Raw genomic sequence first — 26,017 nt, 5'->3', positions numbered from 1 at the left:
TCTGCTGTGGAGAATCATTGCAATCTACTAATCAGCAAAGCGAGGGGACAAGTGCCTGCTCTCTACTTCTGTATAAATCCAGAATAGCAGCAAAGGGCTTGGGAATAGCCAAGAAACATAGGGAGATTACTTCTAAAATGGATTCTAGAGAGGATAAATTAGCCTTTCTCATCATCTAGTCCCAATTGCTTGGCAGTCACTCATCATCAGAGCAGCTTCTATTTCTTACCCCTTTGCTGCTACTGAAGGTAAGTAAAATACCAGACATAAGCTCCCATTGCTAAAGGCAAGCCATGCTTTTCCATCTTCCTTTTTTTAAAGCATGCCCCAGGTGTCCCTCGAATCCTGGTGGGAAACAGGCTTCACCTTGCCTTCAAGCGGCAAGTACCAACAGAGCAGGCCCGGGCCTATGCGGAGAAGAACTGCATGACGTTTTTTGAGGTCAGCCCGCTGTGCAACTTCAATGTCATAGAATCCTTCACAGAGTTGTCTCGTATTGTGCTCATGCGGCATGGCATGGAGAAGATTTGGAGACCCAACAGAGGTTAGTAGTGGGGAAGATGCTCTGAGTGGAGAAGGCATGACGGCTGACTAGGCTGAAATGGAGGGATATGGCTGTCTGCCTCCCCTGAGGTGGGAGGCATGTTTACTAGTAACTGTGGGATCTGAAAGCACCTGATGTTGTGGCTCAGATGTAGCTTGTCTAACTTGAGGCATTTCGTCAAGTTGCCTGTATTACTGCAGGAACCCTGCAGCTGACAGTGAGGTATGGGCAGCTCTGGAGGGCAATGTGGCGCATGTAGGTTCTGAATTGCTCTGGAGCATCCTACACCTCTCTCTCTCTGCTCTAGATGAGACTGAGGGCAATTAAGCTCACAACTTAAAAGTACTTCAATCAAATATTTGTGGGATGAATCCAAGTGTAAACACCTCTGTCTTTATCCTTGTCTGAGCCTGTATCTCCAGCTTCAGAGAGGCATGGAGGCTGAGTGAATCCAAGGCAACACAAAGTGTTGAAAGGGACTAAATTACATGCCTATTCCAGACATGGAGCAGTGTGCTGGAATAGTCCAGCACGTCATGCACATATCTGCAGTGTGGCAGATTGTGAGCTGAGTCCATACTGTTTCTCAGCATGTTGCATTTGAAGTAAAATAGTTTTAGGTCCCACATTTCTGACTGGAGGTCGCAGTGTGCCCCACTGACAGATTAAGCAGCAGGAGTTTTATATCCCCACCTGTGGGGTTGTCTGCCTTCATATGGGTCCTAAGTTCCTGCTCATTGGGGAAAGGAAGATCCTATTAGCTAGCCCCCATCACCAGATCACTGCACCTGACCTTGTTGGTATGCTGCTGTTTCATACTTGTGGAAGGCTGGTGAGCAGGAGAGAAGCAGTCTGGGCTGAATTTGCAATTCAGACAGTCTTCATGCCAGAGGTAGAAGGTTGCATCCTGACAGCAAGTTCCTCGGTGCTAGGTCACACCATGCTCTGTGCTGACAGCTTGCCTTATGTTGAGCTAGTGTAGCTGGGTAGCTAGCAGCTGGCCTGCAGTTGTGCTTTGAAAGTGAAGTTCTCTTTGCTGTAGACCTCTCCTGAATCTTTTCCAAAGGCAGGATTTTTAACTGCTGGCTTCCTGCGCTGCCTGCTCTGGAATAGCAGAGAGGCTTTTACGAATTGCAGCCTTCTGCAGGCTGGAGGTGAAAGCATGCCCTCATGTGGCCAGTTGCTGAGAAATCCCATCCGAGTAGACTTCCCAAAGCAGATTTGCATCTTTTGCACTGAGTTAAGACACTGGGAAGCCTTAAGTGGCTGAGCCTTGTTCTGGTTTGGTGGGATCTTTGCTACTTCAATCACTCAGCAAAGAGCCTGCTCCTTGGCAACTCTTTGCCAAACCAATCCCAAATGGGAATATGTCCAGCCTCAGGGCTTGCAGAACCTGTTGCCTGCTTTCCCTGAGCCTGTCCTTCAGGTTGCCAAATGGTAGCCTGAGAAACSGAGTGTCTAGCAGGAATGTGAGCAAGGCCCCTACCTATCGTGTCCACTGTGCTAGGAGGAGTGGCAGTAGTGTCTACCCCAGTGCTGCCACCAAAGCTGGTGTCTCAAAAAACGCTAACCTGTAAAGGCAGAGCTTGCCTGGAATTTAGGACAAAAGGTTGTGAATAAAGGATTCCCAACTAATCTGTTCTCTATTCAAGGCCTCCTAGCTTTCCTCTTAGCTTTTCTACTCTAAGAAACAAGAACTACACAGCATAAAGAATTGTTGAAGGAAGAAGCCTGTCCTTGCAATATTGACTGTCTGGTCTTTTCTCCCACCAGTGTTCAGCTTACAGGACCTGTGCTGCCGAGCCATTGTGTCCTGCACCCCAGTCCACCTCATTGACAAGCTGCCATTGCCTGTCACCATCAAGAGTCACCTGAAATCCTTCTCTATGGCAAATGGGATGAATGCAGTGATGATGCATGGCCGGTCATATTCTTTGGCCAGCAGCGGGGGTGGGAGCAGCAGCAAAGGTAACAGCTTGAAGAGATCCAAATCAATTCGTCCACCCCAGAGCCCCCCACAGAACTGCTCACGCAACAACTGCAAGATTTCTTAGCAGGATGGATGCGCCGTGAGCTTCTTAATATATCCACACTCACCCACCGATGTACAGATGTTTGCACACTTAACCCTTTTCGACTGGATTCTTTCGGATGGGCTTTGTTTGCTTTTCCGACGGTGCACGCAAGATTGGGAACGTGCTCATGTTTGGCTTCGTATATGAAGTGTGGTGCCGGCTGGATCTCATTGGACTGGCAGGGAGAGGGGTCTGCCAAGTGCCCCTCCAAGAATGCTTTAGGCTTTGCCTCTCAGCCTGGGGTGGAAAATTCAACAGCTGCTGGGTTGGGGCAGGGGGGGAGGGGAAAAAGCTCATCCAGCCTCAGTAGAGGAATGGATTTAATGGAAGATTGAGAGGCTTAAGGGAGTAGGCAAAGAGAGTCTGTGCTGCAACTTTAACTCTTGGATTCCTGAACAGATAGCTGGTGCAATAGTGATCATTGGATGTAGGAAAAAAGAAATGGGCACAGGGGACTGATGACAGTTTCCACCAGGACGTTAACCTGCTGTTGCCAAAAAAAAAAAAAAAAAAAAGAAGGGGGGGGGCGAGAGTTGGCCAATTGGAAAGTTGAGGGAAGCAGTTTGCTTGCCTTCTTCATCTATTTATGTAAATATTATATATATATATATATGCATATAACTTGGGGGTTTTTTAAGTTTGTTTTTTTTTTTTGAGAAGCAGTCAGGGAAAATTTTATGCAGCCATGTAAATAAAAGCATTGGATTAACTTTTCCAGTGTCAGCAAAAGGGGAGAAGTGGGGGATTTTAAGGTGAAAACATACAAATGCTTTAAGAGACTTTCAATCACCCCATGGGTTTACTTTTTTTAAATACTACATATACAGAAGGAAAGAATAATTTGTGTTGCATACTCCAACCTACTTTATTGTGATTGTTCCCTAAAACTTACAAGTACTGCAGGCAGGGGTGGGGTTTAAATCAATTGAGGGACAGAGTGGAGACACCAAGGATGTGGATTTGGGGTGGGGTGGGGTGGGGAATAGGCAGGACAGAGATGCGACTCTGAGGTTAGAACTCTCACAGCCACCTGATGCCATGTTCACTTTGCATTTTCTGATGTGCAGCTGATCGGGGATGGAGAAGCAGAGGGTAGAAGCATCAAGTCTAAAAGCAGAGGAAAAAGTGCAGAATCTGTCTCCTACTGCTGCACAGCTTGGACTGCTGTTTCTGGAGTCCTGCATCTGCCATCTAGCTGTCTGGGTGCACCCTTGCTCTCCAGATTCTAAGGTCACTACCCCAGGAGACAGAGGCCCCTGAATCCTGGCTTATTTCTTCTTCCTTATGCCTAAGCTAGTGTCGCTCTGGCTCCTGTCCTAGATGAAAGTGGGGAAAGGAGAGAAGGACCTTTTCCTACTGGAGTGTGAAGGAGCAGGCAGTGATTGGGACTGGAAAGCTAGCCACTATTGGAATATGAAAACTGAAAACAGTATGGAAAAGAGCAGTCACACAAACCATAGGGTTGCATGAAGTGACAAATGCATTCTGCTCGCACGTGGCTGCGGCAGGAAATCAGGAAGGGCAAACTGCTTTGGTCTGTAGTACTGCTCCTGGATCTGAGAGAGCAAGCATGCTCGGTGACAAGAGCTTGAGATATATGCTTGTTGTGGGGGAAGATCTGTCATACAAGGGCATGTGCTTCCATGGTTTAGTCCCATAGTAATGTATTGATTTGTGCTGGAAGTTCACCTGGAAACTTGAAAAAAATCCCTAGCCCTTATTACAGAAATTAAGTAGAGCCTGACAGTGGGACCAGGCTACGTGACAGATTCTTGTGGGCAGTCAGGACAGGTAGTTTGTGAGTAGCTTTCACGGCCTTCAGATCTCGGTGAACTGCTTTTCATTGTGCTGGGCCAGTCTTCTCTTCACTGAGGAGACCTACCTGTACAGCGCTGCCATCTTCCTCTGCTTACTAGCAATTCCTCAAGGCCTTGGCTTGCTCCTCTTCTGCCCCCCCCTCAAAACAGCTTGTTGCATTGCATGGGCAGAATGAAGCTGCAGCAGTTCTTGTGTGGCTGACAACCCACTTGGTTCAGTGGGGCAGGAGGGGGCACGTCCTGGGCTGATACGTCCCCTCTGCAGGGCACTTCTTTCTTCTAAACTAGCTTAGGAAATGAAGGAGCCTTTCCCCTCCCTGCTCTTTAAAACAAAGCACAACCCAGGGGTAGATTTCTTGGCTTGTCTCTAGTGTGTTTTATTGCCCAGCTCAAATGAGCGAGGAGAGAATTAGACCCAAAGGGAGGGGCAGGCAGAGGGGGGAGAGGAATCCTTTGTAGTAGTGATTTGGCTTAAGAGCAAAGCTGTAGCCAATTTTGGCTTGGTGGTGTGGAAGCCAGGGGATTTCTAGAACCTGTCTGGGCTGACTGGCACCTGTTTCCCATCACTTAACATGGAGCAGAAGACAATCACTGGCTCAGCAGCCCGGGAATCCAGGGATATACGGCCAACAGGTGATGGCCCCCCAGCACTGCAAAAGGCAACTTCTGGAAAACATCTTCTGGGCAACACAGGACCACACATGGCCTCTTGCCTCCATGGTAGCCAGGCTCCAGTATATGGGGAGAAGAGGCAGTGAAGGTTTCCATCATGAAATCACAAAGCTGCTGTATGTCTAGAAAAAGACTTTATTTACCTCTGCTTGATTTTTGCCCTGAAGCAAGTGACACCTCCCACATCTTTTGACCACAGTGGATTTTATCCTGTAAAATCTCAACAGATCCTCTCTGGATTGAAAATGGAAGATTTACCTAGAATGTTTGCTCAATATATATATTTTTTTTAATTTGAAAGAAAAAGGTTCTTGTGTCTGATATCAACACTAGTCTTTAGCTGCTCTCCAACACTTGTACCATTCCTATGGGGTTGTGGGTTTTGGGTTGGGTTTTTTTTTTTTGACTATCCTTTTATTTTTTTATTCCTTTGTACAGTCAATGTTGTTCAACTGATTATACATGGTTTTGTTATATATAAATTAAAGCCTTTTTTTGTTTTGAACTACCACTCAAAAGCTGGAAATGTTGCACTGATGTCATGCAGACTGGGAAGTTTGAAATAGAAAGGTTCTGCTCAAAGCAGAATTGGGGATTTGGACCTGCTTACGCTATAGGTGCATATTGCCACTTCTAGCTCATTCAGCAGCAAAATAGTAACTAATGCTAATCTCAGACTTGGGGATTTTAGGTCTTTGAGTCACGATTGCTGGCTTTGGGGGGTTTCCCCTTCTTCCCATGCAGAAGCCAAAATTTTCTTATTAAAAGCTTGATTCTTACAGAATTGCTTACTCTAGGTAGTGAAGCTTTAAGAAAACAAAACATCCTGAGACACATTTAATAAGATAGATGGTTCTAGGAAACCACTGTTCACATCAGCTTGTGGGAGGTTGTGCAGTGGTCCCTGATGCGTAGGAATGGATTTTGCAAGTACAGCCAAGGCCTTAAATAGCTGGAGAGGTGCCTTCTTCAGGGCCTGAGTCTGGCTGAATTTGGAGTGAGTGAGCTGAGTACTGTGGCTTCGCTGTGGCCTAAATGACAGCAGCATTTAGTCATCCTATCCGCACGGGAACGAGCTGCAAGTCAGCCTGCTGTAGAGATGTATTTGAAACAGAGAGGATGCTGCAGTAAGCTTAAGCTTGTTCCTCTTTCATTTTGCTGGTAAAGACTTTTGTATCCTTCAGTTTGAAGAGAGGGAGCTGAGAGCAGCAGCGTCAGTGGCGGGCAAGGAGGAGCCCCCATGGCTGTAGGTGGTGGTGGAGGTCGGAGGCATTGGCTTGGGCGGGCTGGGAGCCTTTGCTTTCAGGGGAGAGAGAAACTTCTTCTTGCCTAATTCCTTTCTCTCTTGCTCCCAGCCCACCTCCTCTTGACCTCCCTTTTCCCCTGCCTGCTCACTTCCCTAGGATCATATTTTCCACTTCGTACCAGACTGGCTACGCTTGTTTTAACAGCTTAAGCAGTAATTGCTGGGGACGGGAGGGAGGAGGGGAGGAAATCAGATAGTGTCTGCAGCCTGGAAAAACCCTGTAACAAAGGTAAAACCCTGGTCAGGGAAGGAGTCACAGATGCTTCTTTTGTTTTTCAAGCAGGTTCTGGAAGTGTCTGTTCCTTCTCACCAGCAGAGCCTAAACACAGGCTTTGTGTGATTTCAGGTGGAGAATCAACAGCAGGAGCCGATTACGCTGAAGCAGCATGATCTGCTTTCATTGCAGATGTCTTTGCTCAGGAAGAGCAAGGCAAGAAAATGCAACACAGCTTCAGTAAAGGAGGGGATGGGGGAAGAGCTTAGGCAGAGCTTTAAAATTCACTTTTCCTTTGAGAAAGAGGAAACAGGTAGTTCTGAGCTGGTTTTACCAACGCTGCCAGGTCTTTGATAGTTGGGTGAGTTCTCTGAGCCCCAGCTTCCAGCATCAAGGGTTTTCTTATTTAGTTCTACTATCTCCTGAAGTTTTGTACCGCAAGGGCAATAAAGAGATGGGAACACTCATCTGACTGCACCCAAGATGTTAAAAAATGAGGATGCAGCTGCAATTCTGTGTATTACTGGCGCAGCAGCCCTCTCCAGTTTTTTAGTGTGTCAGCACAGGAGAAGGGAAGCAGTACTCTGCTGTGCTTTCTAGCAGTCCTGAGCAGCACTTCTGTCTGGGATGGAGGTGCCCAGACACATCCTGTGCTCTCATTAGCTGCAAACTGAGAAGAGTAGCCATAACATTTGCATCAATGTCTGTGATCTTTGAAAATGACCCCTAAAAATCCCCCCCGCTTTGGTGGGTGGGCTCTGAGAGGCAGCTGGAGCCATGCGTGGTTTCCTCTCCCGCAGCAGGTAGGTGGTGGCGGCTGGGAAAGCCAGCACAGTTGGCCACCCAGGAGTTACACACCAGTATTTTAATATTCCAACCCCTCAGTGTACAGAGATGAAGTTTTGGAAAGGCTGAATTTAGGACTGTGTTAAGCCTTCAGGTGGTGAAAGTTTATGACGGGCTTGTTGCAGGATGGGAAAGAATTGCTTTTTCTTTCCTGTTCTGGTGAAGAATTACTAGAGAAGGCCATGCTTGGGGCTTAGGTTTGGTATAGTGATTTTCCTGGAGAAATAAATAATTAGATGGGAAGTTTACTGGCAAAGAGGATGTACGGTGGGGAATTAATTTTTTCAGTGTGTTTTAGAAACTTGCATTAAAGACCCCAGACCACTTTATCCAATGTGCAGGTGTGAAGCGTGGATCCAGCTTGGGTCTTTCATGAAAAAGGTTTTATTGTATGCATTGCAGTGTCCCTGGCTTTAGGGTTTAGGACCATCTGCTGTGATACACAATCAAAATCTGGGTGAGGGTCCCAAAGCCTTTGGGAACAGAATTTCCATCCTGGCTTGGAAATATGCGTAGAAGTAAAAATAAGACGCTAGCAAATTTGCTAAGCTTCAGGAGACGTAAGGTAGGGAATATGGAGAGGCAGCTTTTCCCTGTGAGGCAGTGTTGGCCTGTCTGTCCAGTGCCCAGTTGTGCTGTCCCCTTCATGCAGGATCTGCATTTAATGATTCACCATCCCAGAGTTACTGACTTGGCCCTGCTGCTTGAGAATGTGTGCAGAGCCCTGACCCAAGCCCTTTGCTTTGGGAGGATTTAATTATTTTGCTGAAACGAAGGTGGCTTCCCTGGACTTGCACAGCTGCTTTGGAGCCTCAGCCTCCTCCTTAAGCTGGTTAACCTCAGCAGCTTGGCTTCATGCAACAAGGCAGCAGACGAGGCTGCCAAGGCAAGCCCGTGGTGGTAGGGGGAGCTCCTGTCTCCTGGGTCAAAAGATCCCAGCAGAGGTCAGCAAGCACATTGCCATCAAAAATGAGACGAAATAACTGCACAGCATTCAGGGCCCCCCCCCCCCCCGAGCCAGCCTTGTGTATGCAGAAACAAAGGTCTCTAGCAGGCCTTTATCCCAGCCTCACCCCTTTTGATCTTGGTGACATGGAGATGAGACATCTCAGGCTCACTTGTGGAACATAGGCCACCTCTTGCAGGATGCGTCCTTGGCTCAGGAGAGGGGCCACCGGGGTGGGATCTGATCCAAACTTGAGTTGCAGTGATCTGAGAAGGTCTGAGATTACTGTGATGCTGTACCCACATGTCTAGACCCTACTCGTCCGCTACTTGATGAGGCAGAAACTGTCTCCTCTCCCTTATGGGGTGCTTATTTATCTTGTGAAGACACTTGGGCACAGGAGTTCAGGCTGAATGGAACATGCCCACGGGGAGCTTGGTGAGGGGCTGCGCGGGTCAGTGGTTAAGGCAGCAGTGGGGCATTTCCATAAATGTGCTTGTAGCTGCAAGGATTTTGGCCTCCTTGCTCCACTGTCTGGGCAGGATCTCCCATGGGTGCAGTGGTGTCATGGGAGGGCAGAGTAACCATGAGGCTCGTGGAGTGCCCCAGAGCCGTGGACAGCTGGGCTGGTGTTGCTGTGGCCTTCCTGCCACAGGTCTGGCCATCGCCGGGGGGGCTTGCTCTTACCAGGGAGGAGGGGAAGGTGCCTGCAAATGAACTGAGGGTGCTGCAAGGCTCAGACGCTGGGTAGCAGGGGAGAAGCACGTGAAGGCCCTCGGCCAGAATGGGGATAGGGCATGCTGGTAAAAGCTGGGACACAGATTTTTGCTCCCCTCTCCCCCTCTGCTCATGAACAGAAGGTGCACCCTTCTCTTCAATCCTGCAGCAGCACACTCTAAAAGACCCTGAGTCACCCTGAGCATGGCCAAAAGCCATGGTAGGTCCCCAGACTGCTCATAAGTCTAGTACTTGGCGCACAAGACCCATGCATACTGCGATGCTACATCTTTTCAGGAGCAAGGTTGGTTTGCGGGCCAGGGCTTTCCATGTGTGACCCTGCTGCAAGGAGCCTGCTGCTGGCAGGGACCAGCTGACAGACAGCATATCAGGTCAGCTGGGGAAGTCCAGAACGCTGTGCTACCCTGGAAGAGCACGATCCCCGAGTCTGCCCGGACTGGATAAAGGATGGCCGGCCACCCTCCAGGAGCTCCTGGGCTGGGCCGCTCTGGTGCAACCCCCTCTATTTGCAGAAGCTCTCATCAGCCTCCCCATGGGGTATCCCAGGGCAGCAGAACATCTCCTTCACCTCCTGGCCCAGGCGTGCCTCAGCCCACGCCAGCGCTGACTGCAAATAGCCAAAGCGGTTTACCTGGCTGTGGTTGGACCCTGGCTTTCTCCCCATGCACCTCCTGGGGCCTTCACAAAACAGGAGAGAGGCCACAGCACAGATCTGCAGGGATGTCAGTGATCCCTGGCTGGGCAGAGGTGAGCTGATCATCTCTTCCTTTAGCTGGATATGCTGGAGCCGCATGCTTGGGGGGGGAACAGGACAGTGGTCAGGAAAACCTGCAGCCAGGGGACAAGGGCGGATATGCTCCAGGGGAAGGTGCCAAAGAGGTTGGCAGCAGCGGATGTCTCACTCCTGAGTGCAGCTGGCAGTCTGGCAGGGGGATGAGGCCAACCCCCCCCCCCCCCCCATAGACCTCATTTGCCTTCCTCAGCCATACTCAGCACATTTTGGCAGAGCTAGGAGCAGCCTAGGCCAGCATGCAAAGCAGCACGGCTGGTACAAGGAGGTGCCAGGACAGCAGGAAGGCATCGGCTCCCCGCACGCTGCTTCGCTCGCCCTGAACGGGTTCTTCTGCCCTGTCACAGCTGCATGTGGCCTTTGGGACCTGGAAGGGGAACTGCTCAGAGGGTGAGGCATGCAAGCAGCGGGAAACAGGGAGCTTTGCTCTTTGCTACCCTGGCTCAACCCTCAGATGGCTACTTAGCTGCTGAGCCACGAAGAGCTGAACCAGCCAGCTCCCCACAGCAGCTCCCTGAACAGGAAGACTTGGCATGGCCAAAACAAGCTTGCCCCCAACACAGCTCAGCCTTTCTTGCTAAAACAAGAAGCGTATAGCAGTAACTGGTTTTGCTTTGCTTCAGTGAGACAGGCTGGTGTTTGTGGCTTCCATGTGGGGTGGCCAGCTGGGGCAACCACAGCTGTGTGCAGGGCAACCGTTTGGAGGAGGCTAGTGTATGCATGGCAAACTGATGTCAGGCCTGACATTGCATCAGGGTTTAAAAAAAAACAAAACTCCTGGTAAATCCCTGGGATAATGCTTCCATTGGTAGCGAGTGCTGCTAGTGAGCTATATAGCTCCAAGTCCAAGCGTGCAGCAGCAGTTTCCCGGCCCAACCAGCTGTCTGGGCAGAGAAAGGGCAGCAATTGCACGTTGCAGCTGAGCCGAGGTCATGGTGCTGTGTCAGTGGGGCATCAGCTGGGAGGTCAGCGTGCCAGGGCACAGTGGGCTGTGTCCCGCTCAGGCCAGCGTGGCAGGTGCAGAGGACCGTGCCAAGTCTCCCCCTGCTGAAAACGCTCGGTCAGGGCAGAGCTGGGCTTCCCCTGGACACCGCGTGGGCAGCTGTGCTAGCGATGCTTGTGCGCTGCAAACAGGGGCATTGCCAGCGAAAGCTGGTCAGCAGCACATGCTAAAGCCCTTGCAACAAGGAGCTGACTCCTGCACGTTGGGCATGCTGTGTCTCACTGTGGGCTGTAGCGTCTATGCCTGCAAGGGCAAGAAAAGGCTTTCCACGTTTCTCCTGCTCCCACCCCCCCCTCTCCACCCCCATCTCCAAGCCCTGAACTCTGCTCTGCAGAAGGGAGCTTGAAAGCGCTAAGATGCCCTCCCAGGTTTCCAGCCCCTCTGCTCCCATGGGAGCTGGGATACCAGCTGGCAGGTATCATCCATCAGGCTCACTGCCTCCTGAGAAATGCTGGGAAAGTGCTGGGGGAGGGGGGGGGGTTGCAGCTGGGTTTGCTCCTGACCCAGACAAAACTGCCTTTTGATGGTTTGATGTTTTCCAAGAGCTGCAAACCCCATCTTTGAGCTGAGGCCAATATAAAGATGAAACTACTTGGGTCACACCAGTGCTGGAAGAGTTAATGCTCTCCAGGCTCTCAGAAGTGCTGTAAAAAGTGCCTGCTGCAGGTCAGTCTCCACTAGGGATTAGAAAAATCTGCCCAGGGAGTGTGGGCTGACTCCTGCCAGCTTAGGGCTGGCTCCAGGAAGTACGCTGCAAGGCAGAGAGGTGATTGAAGCCCAGGCCCCGGCGTGCTGGAGCAGCCCGGCTTGGGCCTGGCACAGCCAGGCACCGCTTTCCAGAAGCTCTCCAGCTCAGAACAACAGTGAACTTGAAAAGCCTGGCTGTAAATTATCATTGCATATTGCCAGAGTGGGAGGGAGGTCTGGGTGCTGGTGCAAGGCTGCGTCAGGACCTTCCATGGGTGCTGGATATCCACCATGCTGTGTTGCTGGAGCCAGCAAGCTGCCAGGTGGCAAGAGCCGGAGCTGGAGCACCCGGAGAAGCCACCGTGGGCTGATGGGCACAGGACCCAGCATCTGGCTGAGCTGCAGCGGGGCTGCAGAGAGGTACCAAGGATGCTTCACTTCTCAGCTTGCCCATCCTGAACACCTGGCAAGCAGCTCCTGTGGACTTCCCTCAGCCGGAGGGTGGGAAGGCTCCTGGGTGCCTTGCTCTGGGCCACGGGGCTGCCTTTGCTGGGAGGCCGTGAAGGCAGTGGGCTCTTTGCAAGCCTGCTGCCAAGAGGAGAAGGCAGGGTTGCCGTGTGGAGGGCCTCCCCGCGCAGCCTTGTCCCTGGCAGCTCTCCCTACAGAGCTTGCTGCCTCCAGCCCAGCCCTAAGGACTGGCAATTAAACCAAAGCTCTTTGAACCCAATAGAAGCTGAGATGGGCAAGCATGAGGACTGAGCCTGTCTCACCACCACCAGGCCTGGCTAGCCAAGCCTGCTCGAGGGGGACAACAGGCTCTGGCTGTTTTCTCATCCTGAAGGAATTTGGCTCCATGGGCCAGGCATTTTCCCCCCCCCCCCCTCCTTTCTCTCCCTCTCTTTGGAGACTTTCTGCATTCTGCCTTTGATCTTCCCCCTGTGTTTGCCCAGTCGATCAGCTCAGACAGGGTTAGAGTCTGAGGTCAGCGCCTTTTCCATTCCAAATACCCAGAAACATCAGTGAGAAGGGAGGGGATTCAGATTACAACCTTCCCGTCCTCCTCTTCCAACCCCCTGCCCCAGACGCGCACCAGCCCGGCCCTGCGCCGCTGCCCGCTCACTCCACCCGGCGCGTGGTGGTGCCTGCTGCAAGCTGAGGAGCACTGCGTGAGACTCTTGGCGCCCAGCGCCGTGCACGGTCACAGCCTCCTTGCCCTGCTTGCCCAGGCTCACTGCCGAGCTGGGTGCTTAGGAAAACAGCTGGCTGAAGTTTGGGGGTGCTGGGAATGGACTGACTCTTTCCACAAGCACCTGGGGGAACTCGGGGGTGGATGAACTGCTCGTGCCACCCACCAACCTGGAGACACATGCCTGGAGACCTCTCTGAGGACAGCACTGCTCCATGATGGTGTTCCAAGCACTCTGAGAGTTCCTGCCGGCCAAGCTCAGCATCAGCAATGGATGGAGGTGCTGGGCATCATCTCTGGAGATACAGCATACACTGGATGTGCTAGCTCACAGAGGTTTGGACCTCACCTCCTCCTCCTCCTCCTCTTTGTCCCCCTCACCTGCCTTTTTTTTTATTTTCCTTCCGTGCCTCCATCCTGCATGTGATTTGTTTTGTGAGCTACTAAAGCCAGGCAAGGCTCTGCCAAGCAGGGAGCGGGCAGCCCGTGCCCCAGGGCAGCCAGATGTCTTTCAGGAGTTTCAGCAGCCAGAGATTAAAAAAGCAGACAAGCAAGCTGCAGCGTGACGGGGCAGACCTGATGCTGGTCGTGCTCCTCCTGCCTTTGCTGGCCACCGTGGCGGAAGGGCTGAGCCTGCAGCCGCTCAGGATGCGGCACCTGGGAGTGTGCCCCAACCAGCTCAACCCCAACCTGTGGGTGGATGCGCAGAGCACCTGCGAGCGGGAGTGCCACGCGGACCAGGTGAGCGGGGCGCTGCGGGTGCCACAGACAGACCCGGGAGAGCGCTGGGCACCCAGCCCAGAGGACATGGGTGCCGCCTGCAGTTTTGGGTGCTGCGGGGCAGTCACCTGCTGCCCTGGCGCGGGTGCGCCCGGCTGCGAGCAGTGTGCCCGGGAGTGCTCACGGCATGCAGAGGTGGTTACAGCGGTGCCCAAAGACTCCCTGGTCTCCCCGATTCCCCCAACCCTGTGTGACAAATGAGAGGCTTTAGCAAAATGAAGCAATCGAGCGGCTGAGGCTTGCGGAGAAGCCCAAGGCTTGCCTGCGCCGCTCAGCAAGTGAGCTTCAACACACTGAGAGCACTATGAATCCTCAACACTAGCACGTCCCAGGGTAGCGCTGCAGGACCTAGTGCTCAGCCCCCCCCCAAACCCCAGGATGGAGGGATGAGGGCTGGTGGYTAGGACCYMAKSKGGGGGGGGGGGGGGGGTAAGGAGGCGAGGGGGGGGGGTCTAATCCCACACGCAACGTCACTGCTGTGGGTTCCTTCTTTGCCTGTGCTCTTTGCATGCATGAGCTGCGCCCTGGGGCTGCTAGCAATCCCTGCAGCGGGCAAAGAAATAGTTTAACCCCCCCCCCCCAAAAAAAAAAAACAAAAACCCACTGCCTGGAGAGCAAAGGCTCCCTATGGCCAGGGCACCCCATCTGTGCAGCCCCCAGGGTGCTGCCACGCAGCTGGTCAGGCCTCCCCGTGGAGGGGGGTCCTCCCCTCCCCAAGAGGCAGGAGTGTGCTGGGACAGGGACCCCCCCCCCCCCCCCATCAATCAGAGCAGTAGTTTCTACCCTCTGACAGCCCCCATTTGGCCTCACAGCCAGGAGCCCAAGAACTGGCACAGACCCACCCTGCGGGCCAGGCTGCCCGTCTGCAGAGAGCCCAGGCTCTGGGCCACCCACAGCCGCAGGCAGGGGAGAGGGTCATCTCTCTCTGTCCAGCTAGCTCGCATTAAAGCCGGAAAGTTACTCCCTGGCTACGCATGGCTGCAACAAGCTCTGCTTCCCCTCAGGCAGTGGAGAGCACGCTGACTCCCCGAGCCAAGCGCGCCTTGAAGGTCAGCATACGTATGGTGAAGCAGTGGACAGTGCTGCTTTTCCACTCAGCACTGCCACGCTCACTGGAACGACCCCAAGTCCTTCCTGAGGTAGTCATGTGTCCAGCAGCCCGGCCTCAGCTGGGGTTGCACTGTACCTAGGGAAATCTGAAAGGCTGGCTCCAGCAGGAGAGTGGGACATCCCTGYCCCAGGCTCTTGCAATTCACTCACAGCCATCCTGGAGGGGTGATGGTCAGTGAAGGATTGTGTCCAATCCCCAGACCTGGCCAAGCTCAAAACGGGGCTAGCAGAGCCTCTCTTGAAAGGTCCAACTCTTACCTAGAGCTAAGCAAGGCCAGGGACTGGGGCGGCCAGCAGTGGGGGGCAGAGGGCAGGAAAAGAGAAGAACATGTTTGTGCTGAGAGCCACAGTGCTGGACTTCTCCCTCCCAGTCATACATTGTGGGATACCTAGGAAATGCAAAAAGCTGGGGTTTCCCAAGCTTCGTGCAGTTTCTGCCTAAATGGCGAGCTCTTAACTCAGGCCAAAAATCAAACACCACATCCTCCCTGCAGCGTGCAGAGCATCTTCCCGTCCTAAAGCTGCAGCAAAGCATAGCTGCAAGCTGTGCTTCCAGGCTCCACTCCTGAGGCAGCTGCACTCTGGTAAGAGGTGGAAGCAGTTGCTAATGGTTCTGGTGCAGCACCTGTAACCCTGCTAGCGTGTGTCCTTTCTCTCTGCTCCAGGATTGCGAGGGGTTTGAAAAGTGCTGCACCAATGTCTGTGGGCTGCGGAGCTGCGTGGCGGCTCGTTTTGCTGATGGAAGTCTCTCACCCCTGGAGCAAGCTCAAGAAGCCTCATGCGAGAGCTTTGTGTGCACACAGCAGGGCTCAGACTGTGACATCTGGGATGGGCAGCCCATCTGCAAGTGCAAGGACCGGTGCGAGAAGGAGCCCAACTTCACCTGCGCCTCGGATGGCCTCACCTACTATAACAAGTGCTACATGGACGCCGAGGCCTGCATCCGGGGAATCAGCCTCACGATGGTGCCGTGCAAGTACATTTTCACCTGGCCCAACACTAGCCCCGTGCCCCAGGAGACCACAGCTCGACCCACCCCAGGGGCTGGCCCTGAAGTGCCCATTCCCCCCGCCCTCTACAACAACCCCTTCCACCAGTCTGTCTACATGGGTGGCACAGTCAGCTTCCACTGCGATGTCAGCGGGCGGCCTCGGCCTGACATCACATGGGAGAAGCAGAGCGACCATGAGGAGAACTTCATCATGAGGCCAGATCAGATGTACGGGAACGTGGTGATCACCAACATCGGGCAGCTGGTCATCTACAATGCCCAGTACGAGGACTCTGGCATCTACACCTGCACTGCAAGGAACTCTGCTGGGCTYCTCCGGGCCGACTTCCCTCTCTCTGTCATCAAACGGGAGTCCAGCAGCGGGGAGCCGCGGCTGGGCAGCACCCAGCCCTTCCCCAACACCGAGTGCCTCAAGGAGCCCGACAAACGGGACTGCGAAGCCCATGAGGTGCGCTGGCATTTTGATGCCAAGAAAGGCTCCTGCCTCACCTTCCGCTACGGTGGCTGYGGGGCCAACCGGAACCACTTTGAGACCTACGAGGAGTGCCGCTCAGCCTGCGTGAGCAAYGCCGTCCACACCTGCCTCCTGCCCATGGTGCAAGGCCCCTGTAAGAACTGGGAGGCCCGCTGGGCCTATAACCATCTCATGAAGCAGTGCCACTCCTTTGTCTACGGTGGTTGCGAAGGCAACAACAACAACTTTGACAGCAAGGAGACCTGTGAGGATGTCTGCCCCTTCCCTAAGAACCTGCAGTGCAAGACTTGCCGCCTGAAGAACAAGATGGTGCTGAGTTTGTGCCGTAGTGACTTTGCCATTGTAGGACGGCTCATGGAGATTATCGAGGACCAGGACTCTGGCATCGCCCGCTTTGCCCTTGAAGACGTCCTCAAGGACGAGAAGATGGGCCTCAAGTTCTTCAACATCAAGTACCTGGAAGTGACCTTGACTGACATGGACTGGAACTGCCCTTGCCCCAACATGACCACAGATGATGGCCCACTCATCATCATGGGCGAGGTGCACGATGGTATGGCCATGCTGGACCCCAGCAGCTATGTCCGAGCAGCCAACGACAAACGCGTGAAAAAAATCTACGAGTTGATTGAGAAGAAAACCTGTGATCTCCTGAACAGGTTCCAGGACTAGGGGAGGGCAGGGGGCAGCACGGACACATAGACACGAGGGCAGGTGTCACCCCAGGCAGCCTCTCTGGCCAGCCACATGCAGCGCCATAGACTGACCTCAAGAGGGGGGAGCAGTCTGGCAGATCCCACAGACCAGTGTTTTATTTAGTAATTATTATCATTTTGTAATTCCCTCTCCTGTGCTGAGCTCTGCTCCAGCCCGTCTCCCTTGTAATTTATCTGTCTGCGCGTCCTCCCTGTGTATCCTTCCAGCCCAGACACTATCAATAAAAGACTGGGTTAGGTTGTAGAGGGGTGGGAGGTCTTCCAGCCCCCCCAACCTCCCACAGCACCAAAGCCTCCAAGCCCAGCGTAATACAATCCAGGCTCTCCTGGAGCAAGCTTTCCACCTCCCTTCAATGCTGTAACAGGCTATGCAATGCACTGGGTGCGGCAATTTAGGGCAAGGGTGCTGAAGGGCCCCCCAAGCCTCAGTGCGGGGAAAAGGGGAGATGGAGGGAGATGCCCTTCTGGTAGCTGGCTCCAGCTGGAAGGGGGCAGCTTGCAGCAGCCAGGCCTGGGGAAGGTGGCTGGTCTGTAGCTAGACCTCAAGCCAGAGTCTGGCAAACTTCCGTAGTGTTAGAAAGGGGGTGGGATTCCCTACACCTCTGGTAAAGCACTTTCCCAGACACACATGGCTCGTGGCAAGGGAAACAGGTTTCTCTTGCACCAGGCTGTGCTCTGTCCCCTAGGCTGGGCTGCCCATGTTAAGAGGCCTCAGTGGCAGCAGTGGTGGCTTTTATGGCCCATAAAAGGGCACCTCCCTTGCCAAGGGGATGCAAAAGAGAACCTATAGCTGGGGATGGAAGCAGGGAATGGCACAGGCTGGAGTGAACAAACCTGTCTTTCTCCAGAAAATGATAGGGCAGGGGGAGTCCTAGTCCCCTTCTTTTCACCCCCCCAACCCCCCCCCCCCCCAGTCTGGGACCATGGCTGGGGGGAGGGAACTCTGAGACAGGGAGGGAGAGGCGGCCTCAAGTCCATCAGTCGGCCATCAGCCCCATACACTCCTAAAGCCGTACCTTGTCCACAAGCTGTTTGGTTGAACCCTTCACCCCTGCCAGAGCCAGTTTCCTCTGCTCTGCAGGGAGGAACAGGAGATGGACCCTCAGAATATCAGCCAGGTCCAGCCTGGTCCCACGGTGACTGTGGTACTGTCCCTTTGATGCCTTCTTGACAGTTCAAACCACCCACACCCTGTTCTTCTGGTGCCAGGCTGGGGCTTCCCTGGCAGCCAGGAGCTGGACAAAGATGGAGATGCAGGAATGGCCTTGCCGGGAGGGTGGCACAGAGACATGAAAGCTCCCACTCAGAGACTGTGGGACGATATAGCCACAGCGAAGCAGAAGGCAGAGGGTCAGCAGGTTACTGCTTGCGGAAAATTAGACACTTGTTGTTCGCAGGCATGTCCACCTGGAAGCACAAAGCTCAGGGTCAGGCTGTAGGGGACCACACAAAGAGAAATACTGTCCCCCCACCCCACAGAGCCCAGGGGCACTTACCATCCTCTCCAGACACATCCCATTGGCTTCAGCCAGCTGCTGCAACAGATCTGTGTCCCGAAGGCCCCAACCCGGATTCCTGCCAAGAAGAGAGCCATGTGTCAGACAGACAGACATGACATCTTGCCAGGAAGCAGCCCTCTCTCTGAAGCAGCCCTCTCACCCAGGGGACCGGATGCTCCCCAGATGTTGTGAAGCTCCCCCCAGCCTCCAGTTTAGGCCTGTTCTTGGAAGAACATGCTTGGTTGCTCTCTGAGGCTGAGCATCAAGGGCAGGGGGCAGGGTGCTCCCYGTCCCCACGGCTGTGCACAGTGGTCAGCATGGGCAAGATGGGCCAGGCGATGCCCTCTGCAGGCCCCAGGGCAGACCATTTGGGCCCACAACTCCCCATGAAGGGCCTTGCTCCCCTCTCCTACCTCTGCCTCAGACTGCAGTCGAAGTCCACGTTGCTCTGAGGGCTGATCCGCCCACCAATGGCGTATGGCTGAGGAGACACAAAGCTGGAGCGGTGGGTTGAAGCAAAAGCTCCCTGCCACCTCCTCCAACCCCCCCCCCCCCCACAAACTGCAGCCCACCCTCCGCGCACCAGACAAGGGGGTGAGGGAGAGCCCCAGCCTCACAGCCCCAACCACCAGGGCGCTGGCACCGTGCCCTGGGGTTCCTTTCCCCTCCCCACACACAGAGGCCAAGCAGGATGGGACAAGGCCTGAGACGGTACAGGATACCAGACCCCCAAAACATCTGCCCCCCACCCCACTGCCAAAGACGAAGCTGACCTAGCCCTCAGCAGAGCGTTTGGGGGAGACAGGATCGAGGCTCCCGAGCAGGCAGGATCAGCTCTTTGGGCCATCCCTTTTAGGCGGGGTGCCTCAGGTGGGTGAACGGCCAAACCAGTCCCATCCAGGGATCACCGCATGCCCCCAAAGGTCTATTTCCTGCCCTCCCACCCCCAGCACCCCCTACCCCAGCACAAGCAGGGCCCAGTGCTGCCCTCCCTCCTCTGCCACAGGAGCAGAAGCAGTGCCAGGTCCCGATGCCCTCAGTGCCAGCTCCTTCTCCCAGCAGGGTGCTCCCAGCGACGGGCGCCGAGCGCTAAGAAGAGGGCTCCGCTGAGCGGTGCCAAGCCACCAGMAGGACTGGCACTTACTCCATAGGTGAACAGCACACCTCCAGGCTTCAGCAACACCCCCGCTCCCTTGAACAGGCCCTGGGGAAAGAGAGAGGCATGTGCCAGGTCGGACAGCCAGAGACATCCCACCAGGGCCCCCTCTCCTCAGCCCTGGGTAATGCAGACCAGGGGACAGGGACTTCTCAAGAAATTGAGTGGAGGATGAAAGCGGATTCATCTCTCCAATGGAGCCTGAGAATATCAGCCAAATCCAGCCTGGTCCCAAGGTAACTATGGCACCGGGGTGTCTCCCTCCCCACCCCGCCTCCCTCCCCCAATTCTCAGATCTGGGCTGTAATTCCTCTCTGCCCAAATGGAGGCACAGCTGGTAGGGAACCAGCCTGAGGGCTCACCATCCACCATGGCCCATGGATTTGCACAGGTTTGAGGTAAGGCCTGGGACAGGGAGCCAAGACCACAGACAGGTCACACCAGTCTTCCTGCCTCGGTTTCCCTTGTCAGCCCAGCCAGGATCCTGGGACTGATGTACCCTAATGAGGACAGAGACTCTTTGGACATGGTGGAATCTGATTTTGAGCTGAGTTCCCAACCCAGAACACTGCAGTCATCACCCTGAGCCCTCCTAAACATGCAGCCCAGGCACAGGGAAGTACCAGAGYCCCTCCAGCCAGGCTGGCCTGAAACCCCCTCTGGGAGAGCCTCCAAACTCCAAGGAGCAGCTGGGCACAAGCCACAGGCTTGGTGGCACGGCAGCTGGGGCCAGCAAGGCAGCAAGACGTTGGGCAGCCCCGGGGCTCCGCTTACCTGTGTGCACCGCAGCTCTGAGACGTGCATCATGTTGATGTTGATGACGAGGTCCAGGGTGCYGGGCTGGGTGCCACCCCATGTCTCCCAGCTCTGCGAGGCATCCAGATGGATGGGTGGTAGCATGTTGTGCACCTGCATGGCTTCTCTGAAGGCAGCGATGCTGCGGGCAGAACCCAAGCCTAAGCCCAAAGTTGGGCACTGCCTGCCCTGCCAAGTCCCTGCCATGCTGGTAACTGCACAGTGACACCCCAACGCAGGGAAACCCGAAACCCGCCTGCCAGCAGCTTGTCCCAGGTGGCACCTCGGATGTCTAATAACAGGGCTGAGCTCGCAACACAGCTGCTTGCAGTGGCATTAGCTTGGGTCTCTGCATAATGTATTTCATATAACCATGAGGAAACTCGTATCTTTGAGATCTTTGCCTTCCAGCAGACCAAACAGCTCAGGGGTTACTGAGGGGGAGATTGACTGGGCAGTCAAACAAGCCTTGCTTTCAAATTCAAAAGCAGAGAGCTGTATTGGAAAACATGGAGTTTCCCACCCTGCCTCAGTTTGGAGCAGCACCTGGCACACTCTGGCCATTTGTGCAGCACCAAGCACAACAGGGCTTCCAAACACAGGGGCTGTGAGGGCTGACCTTCCAAAGCCTCAGGGAGAAGTTCCTTTTCCAACATTTATGAAGAAYACATTGCTCTAGAAATCCCAGAGAAAAGCAGCTCTAAAAACAGCACCCTGAACGCCCCATTCAGAGCGGAAGGAGCCCTTTTCACCCTTCTTGTGAGAGTGGAAGGCTGCTCTCCCCGGCACTATCAGCAGTTCTGATGCAGAACAGAACCACCTTCCATCTCCCCTCCCACATCCTGGCACAGCAGAGACATGTTTCTGCCATGAACAGAAACAACTCAGCACTTGGCTTACAGCAGGTGAGTGTTACTTGTCTTCAAGGACATGCAATACACAGCCAGGGCAAAAAGCTTCTGCTAGAAGCCCAAATGACAGCYCACCCCCGAGACTGCTCCCAGGTCATGAGACTGCCTCCCTCCACCTCCACATCCTCCAGCCCTATCCCCAGAAGGGCTTAGGGCCAGCAACACACACCCTTGGTCCTGGCTCTGAAAGTCAATCCTAAACACAGAGACATGGCCAGAGATGGGTCCTCAGCTTGCTATGTTCAGCCAGCTTTACTCCATAGGGAGTTGGTGAGAGACCCCTTTGAAAGGGAAAAGTCCTGAACACTGCTACTGGGGATGGGATTTAAGCTCTCCTATGAGGGCAGCTGAAGCCTTGGTCTGCAGCTGGACTGGCTGTGGTAGGTGTGGTACACACGAGAAGAGTCACACTCGCAACCAAAGAAAGTTGTCCCATATGGTGCCAAGACAGAGATGCGCTGGATGTTCAGACACTGAACAGAAAAAAGCAGCACCAGGGATCTTCCAGATTCAAGGATCTGCCTGCAGTTGCATGGGGGCATATTGAGCCCAATCCCTCTACTGAGCAAGAGTGTCAGCCCAGAGACTGTCCATACCAGGGGAGGGTTTGGGCAGGCCAAAGCACCTTCTGGGGTTTCACATCAAAATGAGGGAATGTGAGTGAAAAGAATATGATAAAAATGAATAAATATGATAAAAATGAAAAGAATATGATTGTCCTGCTCCATTCTGCCCTGGCTGAGACACTGATATTCAGTGAACTGAGAGACCTCAAGACCTAAAAATCCCAATTCATCACTGCACTTCAAGGAGGCGGCTGGAGCACGGGGGCAAAGCTGGGTCTGAGGGATGTTTAGCTGTGCTCCCTTCCCAGCTAGCTGCCTGTGTTTCCGCCAAGCACCCACAGACCCAGGCTGCAGGGCAGTCGGTCTGTACGTTTCCGCACCCACTTCTGCCTGCAAATCCCATAAACCAGCTCCCCACTTGCAGCCCGGCCACCTCAGCCTGAACGAGGCAGTAACACACCATAAAACGAGAGACAGAGGCTGTGCCGAGCCTTTCTTTGTGTCCTGCTGGGAACATGGACGCAGCACGCGCGCACCCCGTCTCTCTAGACATTCCAGCACAGGCTGGGAATTGCCAAATCCCACCGCGGTGTCTAGATACCGGGGGGACGCACAGCGGAGGAAGTGCTGGGAGGCGCTCGGTGGCAGGCACGGTGGAGAGATCTCCCGCAGCAACCGCCCAAGTCGGGGAAGGGGCAACTTGTAACTCTGCTCGTGACAGGTCCTGCATTTCAATTGGGCACTTGGGGGATCTGGGCAAGCATTTCAAACAGCCCTAAGATGCTTTGAGACAGACAGTCTCCAGGCTTGGCTGTCACAGGGCAGGCTTTGAAGCTGACACCTGTCCTTGGCACAGACATGAGGCCGGTCCTGGCTGAGGGCTTCCAAGCAGATCTGCCAAGAGGTCCCCACAGGAAGTATTTGCAAAGACAGTTTCTTTCCTGGCGTGTGAGAAAGCTCTCCTGCAGAGAAAGAAACCAACCAATGGCAACAGTGTGATTTACCATTGGCTCTTCGGTTCCCAAACTGGCCAAAAAGGGAAGCAGGGAGCAGAGAACCACAGCCTCCCTAAGCCACTGCTCCCAGGTCTGAACCTGTGTCACAGCCCAAGAGATTACTTTTTACAGGGAACTTTCTGCTTGGTGACATTTCCTGTTGGCATCTCCAGGAGAGGCGATTCTACTTGGGAAGGAGGCAGGCAGGCTGCAGACCCCCCTGGACACGCATTTATTTCTGCAGCTGCACGCCAAGCTACTGCAAATGGGGTTCATTTTTCATTTGGGAATTCTCCTCCCCTTAAGAGCCTGTGTTTATTTTTGTGTCATCAATGGAAACTTATCCCTTTCAGCCCAGCACTGCAATTCCGGGAATGGGCATTTGCTCACAACTGCACATTACCCATTAGGTCCTGCAACCTCTCTGCGGTGGTATTACAACCCTTCTAACTCATGCAGTTAACAGGTGAGGGCATCCTACATTTTGCAGTTCAGGTTCGGACACCCTGCAGCCGACGTTATCTCAGAACTGCCAGGAGCGAATCGCTCACCACCAAGTTGAGCAACCACCTGCAAGCTGAGTATCAGGGCTTTTCGGGGGGGAAGCAACTAGGTGGGAAGCCCAGGCAGTTCAGCTGTCCCATAACCTCAGCAGAGCCAGCCCCTCTGGAAAGAGGGCAGGTGAATGCAGGTAGGACGAGCTGCAAACACGTATTTTGTACTCCCGAAATGACACCACACACAAGCCTGGACAGCCCGAATTAGGGACACAGCGGAGGCCCGCTGCGGCTGACCTGCGCACGGCAGCACCGCTGCTCCCCACCCGCGTTCTGCAGCCAGCAGGGCAGACCCGGACGAAGAGACGCCGCCACGCAGCGGCAAGAGCAGGCACGAAGCGGCCTCCGCGCCCCCGCAAAGAGGGAGCCGCCTGCCTCCAGCCGCGGGGCTCGCACGAGGCGCAGGGCTGGAGGCGAGCCCGGCCCCGGCCCGGCCCGGCGCCGCTTACCTCTGCAGGGCGCGCGGGTCCACGTCGGAGGGCTGCCAGAGGGCGCGCGGCAGGGCGCGGGCGCAGTGTGCGGCGTGGAGGCCCGAGCCGGCAGCCACCTCCAGCACCCGCACGGGGCCCGGCCCCGCGTACTCGCGCAGCACCGCCAGAATGGGATCCTTGTTGCGCTCCGCCGCCGCCGCCCGCAGCATGGCCCGCCGCGCCGTCCCCTCTCCTCCCCGCCACGCCACGCCACGCCACGCCGTGCAGTCCTGCCCGCCCGGCGGCCGCGGCACCGCCGAGCCGGCGACGACAGTCCCGGCATACACCAGGGGACGGTGCCCCCCCCCCCCCGTCGTCGTCTCGTAGGCCCCGCCTCGGGAGGGGGCGGCGTGTCGGTGCCGCCGCACCGCGTGGCCGTGGGGCCCCGCAGCTCCCGCGAGAAGCGGCGACGCCTGCTGTGCCCCGCTGCCCGGCAACGGCGGCCGCCCCTGCCCAGAAGGGGGGGGGGGGGGCAACGACTGAAATTAAAAGAGGGGAAAAAAGGACGGTGCGCCGCCCGGGAATCGAACCCGGGTCGCAAGAATGGGAATCTTGCATGATACCACTACACCAGCGGCGCCGTTGTTAGGTGTTTCCTAGCGCAGTATAGGAGGGTGGTGACCTGCATCCTGCCTGCTGCTGCCTGGCGTCGGGCATCGGGCAGGCTGTATTGTGGGGAGACCGCGGGACCGGCCCAGCTCCTCACACAGGGCACGTGGCCAGGGCACGAGTGCCCGAGAAGGCGGCAGCGCCTGCCCCATCCTCCCTTCGCCCTGTGATGCTGTGGGCACCTGGTGGCCGAACCACCCGCGGTTGTCCGGGTGCAGGGAGGCCGGATCCCCAGTTGTCCAGGTGCAGGGGAGGACAGATCCCCCAGTCTCATCGTGCTGGGGCTGGTGTGCTCATGACACGACTGGACCTGGGACTGATGGAGCAACTTCAGGCCTTAGGCTGACCCGGTCCTGCAAGGCCAAGCTGGGCAGCGTCCCAAAGCCATCACCCCTCCAGGCAGGGCTAGCGTGGAGCACCTTCAGGGCACCTTCACCCAGCACGGCCAGGGGGAAAGGTACAGCCCCAAGTGTCAATTGTGTTTCAGGGGCTGGTGGCCACACACTGCAGGTGGAGATGTGAAGAGAGAGGCAAACCCTGCTCCTCCCCCAGTGCTGGCAGGAGAGGCTCAAAAGCTGTTTCTGCAGTGCAGGGTGCAAGAAACAGGGAGCTAAGCAGGGAGAGCAGAGGGTGGAGGGGAGAGGAGTCCTGCAGCTGGGTGCTGCTTGCTGAGTGGGGCAGCTGGGGGCAGCTGCCTGCGGGGAGCAGCTTGGCAAGGGCAGGACTTGGTGCAGGTGGCACTGCAACAGCGGCCAGCCTGCCCGCATGCTCAGCACTCTGAATCGCGGGATTGTGTTTGCTGGGAGCAGAAAGTTGAGCCCCACCAGCCCTGTGGCCTGCCACACAGCAACTCGTCTGCAACGCGCAGGGCAGGTCTGGCCCCTGAAGGATTTCCCACCGCGCTATAACATGATCAGGTTAACTTTCTCTTTGACATGCCTTGACAAAATTGCTAGAATATAATCTGACCCTGGCTTTGGAAAACTGGCAAAAGGATTGGGAAGCCCCAGCAAGTCGCCAAACCAGCAAGGTGGGGGTAATTCCTCAGCAAACACCACTCAGCTCCGGCGAGACACAGCTAATCCCCTGTGGATGCTCCTTGCACACACGCGGTGGTTCTGCAGTGTGACCCTTGGAACCCCTTTTGCAAGGACTCCTAATAACGATGGGTGTTTGTTGCATTCCAGTTCCAAGCCCAAGATTCTGGGTTTTTTTAGTGCTTTTGTACAGTAAAGCCTGGGAAGGCCCCACACTGGGAGTGGTCTGATGTGCACACAGATGCCCTATAACACCTGCATTCATTTCAGATGGGGAAACCAAGGCACAAACCCACCAGACCAGACAAGCAGTTGGCGGCAGCATGAGAGCTCAGGGTCCCTTGGCCCACAGGGTCACAATCATATTTAAGCACAATAACATATGCCACGCAAGGGCTTGATCCTGTCGGGGCTGGGGTCAATCGCGTGGGGGCTGATGGCTGCTCGCTGCGCCCCTGCAAGCAGAGCCAAGTCAAGGGTGCCTAGCACACCACAGGATTGGGCA

The 26,017-nt window shown here is 55.0% G+C and overlaps 3 protein-coding genes and 1 non-coding gene across 5 annotated transcripts in view; 2 read left to right on the top strand and 2 right to left on the bottom strand.

The window, feature by feature from the left end:
• The window catches only part of RAB40C (RAB40C, member RAS oncogene family), a 36,797-nt gene extending 33,469 nt beyond the window's left edge, over positions 1 to 3,328 (top strand). The window contains exons 5-6 of the mRNA XM_026079212.1: positions 322 to 544; positions 2,318 to 3,328. Of these exons, the coding sequence (XP_025934997.1) occupies positions 322 to 544; positions 2,318 to 2,598 (504 nt within the window). The 3' untranslated portion in view covers positions 2,599 to 3,328. The remainder of the gene's footprint in view (positions 1 to 321; positions 545 to 2,317) is intronic.
• Positions 3,329 to 13,367: 10,039 nt separating this feature from the next.
• On the top strand, positions 13,368 to 16,873 carry WFIKKN1 (WAP, follistatin/kazal, immunoglobulin, kunitz and netrin domain containing 1). Its single transcript, XM_026079214.1, has 2 exons — positions 13,368 to 13,565; positions 15,380 to 16,873. The coding sequence occupies exons 1-2, from the start codon at positions 13,404 to 13,406 to the stop codon at positions 16,871 to 16,873; spliced, it is 1,656 nt and encodes a 551-aa protein (XP_025934999.1). The 5' UTR covers positions 13,368 to 13,403.
• A 166-nt stretch (positions 16,874 to 17,039) lies between these two features.
• METTL26 (methyltransferase like 26) lies at positions 17,040 to 24,036 on the bottom strand. 2 transcript variants are annotated; one of them, XM_026079210.1, is made up of 6 exons: positions 23,846 to 24,036; positions 20,347 to 20,509; positions 19,561 to 19,620; positions 18,830 to 18,913; positions 18,414 to 18,492; positions 17,040 to 18,324 (listed from the first exon to the last, which is right to left on the bottom strand). In XM_026079210.1, the coding sequence occupies exons 1-5, from the start codon at positions 24,034 to 24,036 to the stop codon at positions 18,442 to 18,444; spliced, it is 549 nt and encodes a 182-aa protein (XP_025934995.1). In that variant the 3' UTR covers positions 17,040 to 18,324; positions 18,414 to 18,441. The 2 variants fall into 2 exon arrangements, with proteins under 2 accessions (XP_025934995.1, XP_025934994.1); XM_026079209.1 differs by having other exon boundaries at positions 18,830 to 18,897.
• A 339-nt stretch (positions 24,037 to 24,375) lies between these two features.
• Positions 24,376 to 24,446, bottom strand: TRNAG-CCC. The gene has a single exon. It is a non-coding gene; the product is annotated as a tRNA-Gly (tRNA).
• Between the last annotated feature and the right edge of the window lie 1,571 nt (positions 24,447 to 26,017).

Source organism: Apteryx rowi, unplaced genomic scaffold, assembly GCF_003343035.1.
Source record: "Apteryx rowi isolate R43461 unplaced genomic scaffold, aptRow1 scaffold_494, whole genome shotgun sequence".
NCBI lineage: Eukaryota > Metazoa > Chordata > Aves > Apterygiformes > Apterygidae > Apteryx > Apteryx rowi.
The sequence above is the reverse complement of the archived record's forward strand: the minus strand, read 5'-3'. Positions and strand labels throughout refer to the sequence as shown.